General features: G+C 44.0%; 2 protein-coding genes across 4 annotated transcripts in view; one reads left to right on the forward strand and one right to left on the reverse strand.

The window, feature by feature from the left end:
• Nucleotides 1–7,237, forward strand: part of wdr19 (WD repeat domain 19) — a 14,561-nt gene extending 7,324 nt beyond the window's left edge. The window contains exons 18-36 of the mRNA XM_031876330.1: nt 68–227; nt 372–482; nt 1,360–1,469; nt 1,575–1,632; nt 2,104–2,250; nt 2,464–2,546; nt 2,630–2,713; nt 2,812–2,958; nt 3,238–3,362; nt 3,450–3,559; nt 3,698–3,766; nt 3,858–3,935; nt 4,055–4,151; nt 4,247–4,371; nt 4,590–4,671; nt 4,751–4,901; nt 5,594–5,717; nt 5,811–5,887; nt 6,462–7,237. Coding sequence (XP_031732190.1) covers nt 68–227; nt 372–482; nt 1,360–1,469; nt 1,575–1,632; nt 2,104–2,250; nt 2,464–2,546; nt 2,630–2,713; nt 2,812–2,958; nt 3,238–3,362; nt 3,450–3,559; nt 3,698–3,766; nt 3,858–3,935; nt 4,055–4,151; nt 4,247–4,371; nt 4,590–4,671; nt 4,751–4,901; nt 5,594–5,717; nt 5,811–5,887; nt 6,462–6,576 — 2,053 coding nt within the window. The 3' untranslated portion in view covers nt 6,577–7,237. The remainder of the gene's footprint in view (nt 1–67; nt 228–371; nt 483–1,359; nt 1,470–1,574; nt 1,633–2,103; nt 2,251–2,463; nt 2,547–2,629; nt 2,714–2,811; nt 2,959–3,237; nt 3,363–3,449; nt 3,560–3,697; nt 3,767–3,857; nt 3,936–4,054; nt 4,152–4,246; nt 4,372–4,589; nt 4,672–4,750; nt 4,902–5,593; nt 5,718–5,810; nt 5,888–6,461) is intronic.
• Nucleotides 7,238–7,280: 43 nt separating this feature from the next.
• The window catches only part of rfc1 (replication factor C (activator 1) 1), a 10,420-nt gene continuing 8,214 nt past the window's right edge, over nt 7,281–9,486 (reverse strand). For 2 of the 3 annotated variants that reach the window (XM_031876332.1, XM_031876331.1), the window contains exons 20-23: nt 9,331–9,476; nt 9,026–9,239; nt 7,967–8,155; nt 7,281–7,861 (exon numbers count right to left, since the gene is read on the reverse strand). In XM_031876332.1, the coding sequence (XP_031732192.1) occupies nt 7,763–7,861; nt 7,967–8,155; nt 9,026–9,239; nt 9,331–9,476 (648 nt within the window). In that variant the 3' untranslated portion in view covers nt 7,281–7,762. The remainder of the gene's footprint in view (nt 7,862–7,966; nt 8,156–9,025; nt 9,240–9,330; nt 9,477–9,486) is intronic. The other variant, XM_031876333.1, reaches the window with a different exon arrangement.

Here is a 9,486-nt window from a genome sequence, read left to right on the forward strand (position 1 = left end):
TGTGTGTGTGTGTGTGTGTGTGTGTGTGTGTGTGTGTGTGTGTGTGTGTGTGTGTATTCCTGTCCAGGTTCCATGACGCATGTTGTCTGTGTAAGTCTGCAGGTAGTAACACAGACTGGGCAGAGGTGGGCAAAGCCTGTCTGGTCCACATGGAGGTCGAACTGGCCATCCAGGTCTACCGCATGAGCAGCAATGTGGGCATGGTCCTGTCACTGCAGGGCATCCAGGTAGAAGTCACACATAATCCATGGCTCACGTGTCACACCCTCTTGAAAACAATCGTTTCAGTGAGACTATTCTCTTACACCCCCCCCCCACCTCTTCTCTCTCTCTCTCTCTCTCTCTCTGTCTCTCTGTCTTCTCCTGTCCAGGGTATAGAGGACATGAATTTACGGGCAGGACATTTGGCCATGTTTCTTGGTGACTACAACCTGGCCCAGGACCTGTATCTGTCCTCAGGCTGCCCAATCGCTGCCCTGGAGGTAAAGCACACAAATACAGGTTCAACAGTTTGTTTATGAATATAAACAACATCCAAATATTTGTTTTTGATGAAAATTAAGATATTTTTCAATACAATTTGTGGATTTCTACATTTATTTAAAACTAAAAATATCTGTGTCTGCGTTAGAAATATATATGTAATATGTAATATAATGATAACTTTTTTTGTGTCCGCTGAAAAATATTTTTATGGAGTCATTTATATATAAATCACAAAAGACATTTGTGTATCCTTTCTTTTTGCATTCAATAATACTGAGACTGACTCCATGTAAAAAAAGTCATAGGATGTAATAAAAAATTCAGAACTGCATAACAGAGTACAGTACGCATACTACGCAATAAAACATCCATAAAAAGTCAAAGTATAGTATGTCATGCTATAAACAAATGATATACAGTAGTAGGTCTAGTATGTCTTGCGTTATACCAGTATCAAAGATAACTGATATTTAAAAATGAATGTCGATATGTTAATAATACACACAATAATCCAGCACCTCTTTAATCATTTTACATGTACAGTTATGGTTACACACTCCCTCTCCACCTCCCTGCACGTGTACTTTGAGTGTAATCTCACACAATAACCAAAGATAAAGATGAATTTGACTGATAGCATTATTATTATTATTTCTGGGTTTTCTTTTCAAGTTTGCTCCAGATATCTCGATAATATCGTTATTGTGAATTCTTTTGGCCATGATAATCTTGAAGGTGAATAGTATAATATAATGATATTGGGACAGAACATCTGTATTGGATGTTGTCATTAATGAATGAATTAATCAGCTGTGCGTGTGTGTGTGTGTGTGTGTGTGTGTGTGTGTGTGTGTGTGTGCGTGCGTGTTTTAGATGAGGAGAGACCTGTTGCAATGGGACAGCGCTCTTATGTTAGCAAAGAGGCTAGCAGAAGACCAAATTCCCTTTATATCTAAAGAATACGCTGTGCATCTGGAGTTTATGTAAGTACCTTTCTACACACACACACACACACACACTGTCAGACACCATTCAGTAGAGCTGATTCATCTACACTGTCTTAAACCTCTCTCACTCTCTCTTTGTAGTGGCGACTATGTGAACGCTCTAGCACACTATGAAAAAGGCATGACCCACAATAATACAGTAAGTGCAATATATCTGATCTCAACTTCCCACAGTGATAACAGAATAAGAAGTCTGAAGCTGTGAGCATGACAGCTTGTTTCTATGGATACTTGAGATTGTCTCTATTCCTACCACATGTGACCTCACCAGCTGTCAAACTGTGAACTTACAACACTTGTGATTTATCACTTCTTTTGAAGCATAAAAACCTAATATTGTGATTTATAACCAATGGCGTGTTCAGTCCACGTTTAATGTCGGATACAAATCTCCTGCTGTCTGCTCCACTCTGTTTGTATTTACAAAGAACAGTGAGCATTCAGGCAGGTTCTGTATGTCAGGCTTAGATCCTTTCAGATTCTCTTTTTCATGATTTGTGGTTGCACTCCAGTAGTGCTGCTCATAATTATATTATTCTGATTGTACTTACTTTTGAAGTCTCCTCTTTCCACTGCCCTCACCTTCCTCCATTTCCCCCTCGCTGTGCAGTTCCAGGAGCACGACGAGACGTGTAAAGCCGGCGTAGCCAGGATGTCCATCAGGATGGGTGACATCAGGAGAGGAGCCGCTCAGGCAATTCAGCACCCAAGCAGAGTCCTCAAGAAGGAGTGCGGAGCCATCCTGGAGAGCATGAAGGTAGAGAGCCCACCTTCGCTCTCTCTCCTCGTAAACTATATGTTTTGGTAAAGCCTCCTGTCATAGGTGCGCGGTGAACTACAGTCATCTGATGCGTTTGTGTTAATAGTGTGTGTTTTTCCTGCAGTATTGCATGTATCTGAGCATCAGATAGTGTTTTTGAGTGCTTGTTGTTCACGTCGTCTTCTGTGGTTTTTCTTCCCTCTCTTACAGCAATTCTCTGAAGCCGCTCAGCTCTATGAAAAAGGACAGTACTATGACAAGGCTGCATCCGTCTACATTCGCTGCAAGAACTGGTGAGACAAATGCCAACACAGACAGAACTGTACGTCATCTCTCCTCCTGGAAACCGTTCCGCTTTATGTCACTCCGTACTTAGGGCGAAGGTGGGAGAGCTGCTCCCACATGTCTCCTCTCCTAAGATCCACCTGCAGTACGCCAAAGCCAAGGAGGCGGACGGCAAGTAAGTTCTCAGCGCGTGAATGTCCGTGACTTTGGAGAAAATGATGCCATTAAATAAGAATCCAATGTATCCAATGAATCCAATGCTGTGTGCACCAGGTATAAAGACGCTGCACAGGCCTATGAGAGTGCAAAGGACTGGGACAACGTGATACGCGTGCTGCTGGACCACCTGAACAGCCCAGAGGAGGCCGTACGCATCGTTAGGGAGACACAGAGCATCGATGGCGCAAAGATGGTGGCCAGGTAGGCCACCTGAAGTCTTCAAATAGCTTGTTTTTGTCCAAAAACACAGCAGCCTCAAACATATTCCATTTACAATGATATAAAGAGACAAGCTGCAAATAGCACGTGAAGACCTGGAGCAGATGTTGGCATCCTTGAATGATAGATGACTTAAACCATTAACATTGCTGTTGCCAAATCATTGTCTGACTCAGCTATTTGTTTCATCTCCAATCCTTTCCCTCTGCTCCTTTTTCCCCCATGTGTGTAATTGACCTGATATGTTTGTGCGTGCCTCAGGTTCTTCCTGGGGTTGAACGACTACGGCTCAGCCATCCACTTCCTGGTGCTGTCTCAGTGCAACGACGAAGCTTTCCAACTGGCACAGCAGCACGGGCAAATGGAGGTCTATGCGGACATCATTGGTCAGTCTGTGTGTGAATGATTATAGCGACTGTGTAGCACTGCAGTGCCAGTGAAACGGTGTGCGTGACTGTGTGTGTGTTCATCAGGTCCTGAGGCGACGCAGGAGGACTACCAGAGCATTGCTCTCTACTTTGAGGGAGAAAAGAAGCACCTGCAGGCTGGAAAGTTCTTCCAGAAGTGTGGGCAGTACAGCAGAGTAAGAATGCTCCTTTATGTCTCCCTTATATAACTTAATTCATCGGTACAAACAGCTGTTGACCTGGACATTGACTCACTCTGGCCCATCCACCAGGTTCGAACCAATTAGTCAGTGTCTTCTGTCTTTGTTGCTCAGGCCCTGAACCACTTCCTGAAGTGTCCCAACACTGACGACAACATGGCTGTTGAGATGGCTATAGAGACGGTGAGAGCAGAGCGTCACACTGAATATCCCAGTGCATGTTCAGAATGATGTGAGCACTAAGTCGAGTGTTTTGGATGCGTGTGTATTTCAGGTGGGTCAGGCAAGGGACAGTTCTCTGACCAATCAGCTGATAGATTACCTGATGGGAGAGAGCGACGGTATGCCAAAGGTAATCTGAATGGAAGCTGCAGCCCTACTTCACCCTGTGACTGTCTGTGATTCTGACCCTGAGTGACACTGTTCATCAAACTTGTGATGGATAACTTAATCGTTATTTCCTCTTCCCAGGATGCCAAGTACCTGTTCCGTCTGTATATGGCTCTGCAGCTGTACAGGGAGGCTGCTCGCACCGCCATCATCATCGCCAGAGAGGAGCAGTGTGCAGGTACAAACGTATTCCAATGTGCCAATGACATAGTACCGTAATCATACACGCATGTTAATCGTATGTTGTGTTTCCTGCTTCTGTTTTTCCTACAGGGAACTACCGTAACGCTCATGACGTGCTGTTCAGCATGTACACGGAGCTGCAGGCCCAGAAGATTAAAATCCCTGCTGAGATGGCCACCAATCTAATGATCCTCCACTCCTACCTGCTGGTCAAGGTCAGCACTCTCCTGCGATGTGCTCGCTCCCCTTGTTTACTGTCGTCATGGTGAATCGCTTTGTTCACAGACTATCTAGGATTTTTGAATAAAGTGTTTTTTTGGGAAGTCATTTTTGTCTGAAAACATTTTTTGCTAAAACTTGAATGTTACTTGATAAAGTTTCTCAATGTTAACATGACGTGAGTGTGTCTGACTTTGTAAATGATGTGTTGTAGGTCCATGTAAAGAGGGGAGACCACCTTAAAGGGGCGCGCATGCTCATTCGCGTCAGCAACAACATCAGCAAGTTTCCAGCTCGTGAGTCCACAGAGAATCTGCTGTTCAGCCCATGAATCAGTTCAGTTCTATTCAGCAGTGTCATCGTGTGTTTGTGTAGATGTTGTTCCTATTCTGACGTCGGCGGTCATCGAATGTCACCGCGCCGGACTGAAGAATTCCGCCTTCAGCTTCGCCGCCATGCTGATGAGACCAGAGTACCGAAACGAGATCGACCCAAAGTACAGAAAGAAGATCGAGGCTATGGTTCGGTGAGGGTCCACAATGTTCACACCTCCCGTTTTTATTTCCTGCTGCTCGCTCCCGACCTCCCTCTTTCTCTCTTCACACATATGCATGGTTGGCTGAGCTACGTCTACAGAGGCACTGACATCCTAAGTGAATTATTATTATTATTATTATTACGTCATAGTCCTTTTAGTATCTTTACCTCTAACGCGAAAAGAAGATTTTACAGGTCATGCGGAACTGAAGTTCACAAGCACGAGTTTTCCCAGAAACTTTTACCGTACGCTGTTTTGACCTGTTGGTTGTTGGGAAAGTGTCTGTTCAGTGTACTACTGGAGTACTGGTGTCGATCAGTCAGTGTGCAGTTACATATGTTGATATGAAAGGAACAAGAATTTGAACTTTGTTCTTTACTGACATATAGATTCTGGTTGCCTTTTAAGTTGATAAAGATACTAATTGTTAAGAAAGGAGAGAATTAGCATTGGTGCCTTTGCTAGCGATAAATATCATGTCCAGAATGCACCAAATTGCTGATTTTAAATAAATTTCCAGTGGGCATGTCCCTGGATCCTCCTGTCACTTCGTGCCTTTGGACGCTCGTCACCAAACAATCTGTCCTTTTTTTCCCCGTGTGTGTGTGTGTTTCACCTCGTTCGTCTAACTCTTGCCTCCTTCATCCTCTCTCTGCTCTGCATATGTGGCCCCGTCACAGACGTCCAGACACTTCGGAGCTGGAGGAAGAAACTACTCCGTGTCCCTTCTGTGGCTTTCAGCTGCCACAGAACGAACTGCTGTGCATGTCCTGCAAGACCAACCTGCCCTACTGCATTTCCACGGTACAAACACTTTATCACTTCTCACACTCGCTGGACAAAATAGTTTCCCCTGTACTTGTGTTTTCATCGTTGGACCTTTGCTCGTTCTCTCAGGGCCGTCACATGCTGAAAGAAGACTGGTGTGTGTGTCCTCACTGTGAATTCCCAGCGCTCTACTCTCAGTTCATTCTGTAAGTGAACTTTTTCTATCCGTTCTTTTAAGTCGTCCATATACAGATGTATGGAAGGTTGAGGTACTTCTCTTAATTCAGAAAGCTTATTATACAGAGTTTATTAGTCAGTAGCAGTTTGCTGGTTTACAGTACTGGCATCATTTTTATTTCTCAATTCAAACAAGGAAGATAAGAAAGAAGGAAGGGTCATTATATCATTGTGACACCATCGTTATAAAGGTCCAGATTTATAGACAAAATCACAAAATGTTATCGAGAGAGCTGGCTTACTGATGACAGTCTGATGTTAGTTATTGATAACAGAGATGCTCCATTACAATCAAATAAATGTAAAATACTTCCGGCTTAGACCCAGTGTGAGTTCAGCAACATCCCATACCTCTTTTTAGGATTCCTTGACTTGACTTGGCTTTCTTGCCTCGAGTTAGATGAGAAGATTGAAAAAAAGGGTCAATGACTGGCATCGATCTTCTCATCTAACTCTCTGCCAGGAAGCGATTAAGTGTATTTAAGCACTTCTCTCATTCATTGTGACATTAACAAACGTACACTGACCCGTTGGTGTGTCCAGGTTGCTGGAAACGGAGACGGTGTGTCCGATGTGCTCCGAGACTGTGAGTGTCAAACAGATAAAGAAGATTCCTGATTGTTCCAAATACCTGCAAAGTGATGAACTGGATCAATGAAGAAAACAACAAATCACATGTATATAGATGTCATGTTTTTTTCTATTTGTTTAAATGTGTCAAATATATATTTTGGATGGCTGATATGCAGCTTTTAGTTTTGAATGATGGGATTAGTGAAGTAACTGAATTTCAAAGATGCTTGATATGCTGATATTCAACAGACAATAAATCAAAACAGAAAACACTTGTCTTTTTTTTAGCTTGTTTTTTTTGGAAGTTTTTCTCTAACTTTGTTTTAATGACACACCATACATTGACTTTAATTAGATGCTATTTAATGGTTTTCTTAATGACTAAATATACACTGACTTTTTTATAGCATACTGTAATGGGATGTTTTTAATGTCATAATAAATACTGTGAACATTTTTAATTACAAAAAGTAATTGTATAGTAGGTCATAAAAAAAAGGCATGGTGTAGTTTATATTAAAGACAGAAAAGTCATATTATACCATAAAAAACAACATATGTTGTGTCATAGGTCATTGAATAGTATGCCATAAGAAGTCATAGAAAAGTCATGGTGTATGTCAAAAATAAGCTATAGTATAATGTTGAAAGAAAAAACTCAGTCATCGTATAGTACGTGTAAAAAAGTTATTAAAAACTCAGTTTGATATATCTTTAAAATAAAACAAACTCCCAGAAACCATTTTATAAAAGTGTTAAATTGTAAAAGAAATCAATCACTGACACTCATGAGTGACACATTTCTCCTTTATTCCTCATGAAATGTTTTTTTTTTACAAAAATTGCAATTTACAAGAACATCAGTGCTAACCGTAGAGCTCAAACATTTCTGTATTGTAGTCGTAGCAAAGAGAACAGACTTATACATCAGTCACATTATTTACAGCCTCAACACCCGGCCCACTATCTCATGACGGGAGACGCCCACTACACTCCTGATGAGACACATCGCTACGCAGCTCTATAGACATGATAATGGAGGGAACCACCAGAGAATATACAGCGTGTGTTCGCTCTGATGGAAACACGACAGGAAGTTAAAAAAGTGGAAACCGATTCTTACTAGCTTAGTGGGGTTAGCATTTAGAGTTGCCTGCAGTAACCAGAATCACTACTTTCTGATACTCATTTAAGGATCTGAGAAAGAATATTACAGTGTGTGTGAGGGCGGAGGGCGGCAGACCAGGACAGTTTCCTCCTCTGGTCATAGCTCATTTCTTGGCCTTGCCTTTCCCCTTTCCTTTCCCCTTTCCTTTGTCTTTCCCAGAATCGTCCTTCTTCGACTCCTTGGTGGCTTTGGCCCTCTTCTGCTGCAGAGAGGAACAAGCCACAGACGACATTTAACAGAGAAAGACAAAGGAGTGTGCATGGGATGCAACGGTTTGACATCGTTATCTCGCTGTTAATGCTCTCACTTTGATCATGGCGTCGGTTTTGAGGCCCTCGTCCTCGGACTCCTGCGCTTCGTTGTTCACGTCCTCTCCTCCCAACTCAGACTCCTCCCCCCCACCACCACCACCACGGCGGCCCTTCTTCACCACTTGCAGGGAGTACGGCGTCAGGTGAACTTCTCTGTTGTAGGCCCGCGTGAATGCTGCCTTCACCTGTGAGGAGACAGTGTGTGTTGTGAAGTAGAGTTGGTGAGCTCTGGTGAACGCGGATGGTTGAGAACATAGTCATCCGACAGGTGGGTGAGTGACACTCATTTAAAGCTAGCGTGCGGGACTTTTCCATATAAATGAGCGTCTGTTACATTCAAGCCCTTGCAAAGGGAGTTCACACAGTGCTGATTAAGCCTCCTGCCCCCAGTAAAGCTGCCAGTATTCCTCAGTATAGCAGAGTCGAGGTGTCTGTGGAGACATTCCCGCACTGAGAACACCAGAAAAATGCCGATCGCTCTCAGAATGAGTAGTTTATCAACTCCATAACAACGGCGTTGCATGAGCAGAACACAAAGTGCCATCAACAAAACTCACACTCTTACACTCAGTTATTCACAGCGTCGCTGCCGATTCTAGCTCTGATTGGTTACATGGTATGCCTGTCATCCTGTATTATACCTTGACAGGCAGAGAGGGTGGGAGTAGAGGCCTTAGCAGCAGCAGATAGGAGTCTGGCAGAAGCTATGGCGCCCCCAAAGAAAGACACTCAGCGTGTTCAGAGGAAGTCCAGAACAGAAAGCAATCAACAGCCTCATATGTCATAACCACGTCGACGGTGCTTTTGTTGTATTGAAATGATATTTGTCAGCACTCTCACTATCAGTGGGGGGAAAACAACTGCCCTCTAGCTTTAAGCGACTCCACAGAAGGGAAGTCACACTGTGGAAAACTGCAACTGGAGTTTGGCAAGTGTCAAAAGTATTACTGCTATTATATGACAATTTCATCCTCTAGTCACTTTCGACCACTGCTTCCATGCTAAACACCAAACCCTGAACAACACTCCCTCCTCCACCTCCTCCTCCTGCCGACCTTAGGGTCCAGTTTGGAGTAGGGGTCTGGCTGTCCGCCCCAGGCGCTGATCTCCATGATGCTGTCCACGTCCTCCTTGATGAGCTGGTAGTTGTCCAGCAGCTGCACAGCTTCCCCGGCACCCTCCGCTCCGAGCCTCTGGAGAGGGCTCAGCAGCGTCTGCCGCAGGTAGTGCAAGTAGTCCAGGTTCACCGCCTGTCTGCTGCACATCGTCCTGCGTGAGACAAACAAACAAGACGCTCAAATGCACTCCAGTGTGATTGTGTGTGTAAATAGTTAACAGGTAGCGATCAAGGCCTACTCACTTCAAACCCATGTGTGAGGCCAGCTCCTGGACGATGCGGGAATGTTTGTTGGTGGAGGAGTACTTGCCGAGCCAGCTGGGGAAGGTGGGGAACTGACTCATGTAGCCTTTCATCAGCTCGCCTGGTAACACACTGGCATAGATGGCCTACGAGCGC

This window comes from Anarrhichthys ocellatus, unplaced genomic scaffold (assembly GCF_004355925.1).
Source record: "Anarrhichthys ocellatus isolate YVR2014 unplaced genomic scaffold, GSC_Weel_1.0 scaffold107, whole genome shotgun sequence".
NCBI classification, from domain to species: domain Eukaryota; kingdom Metazoa; phylum Chordata; class Actinopteri; order Perciformes; family Anarhichadidae; genus Anarrhichthys; species Anarrhichthys ocellatus.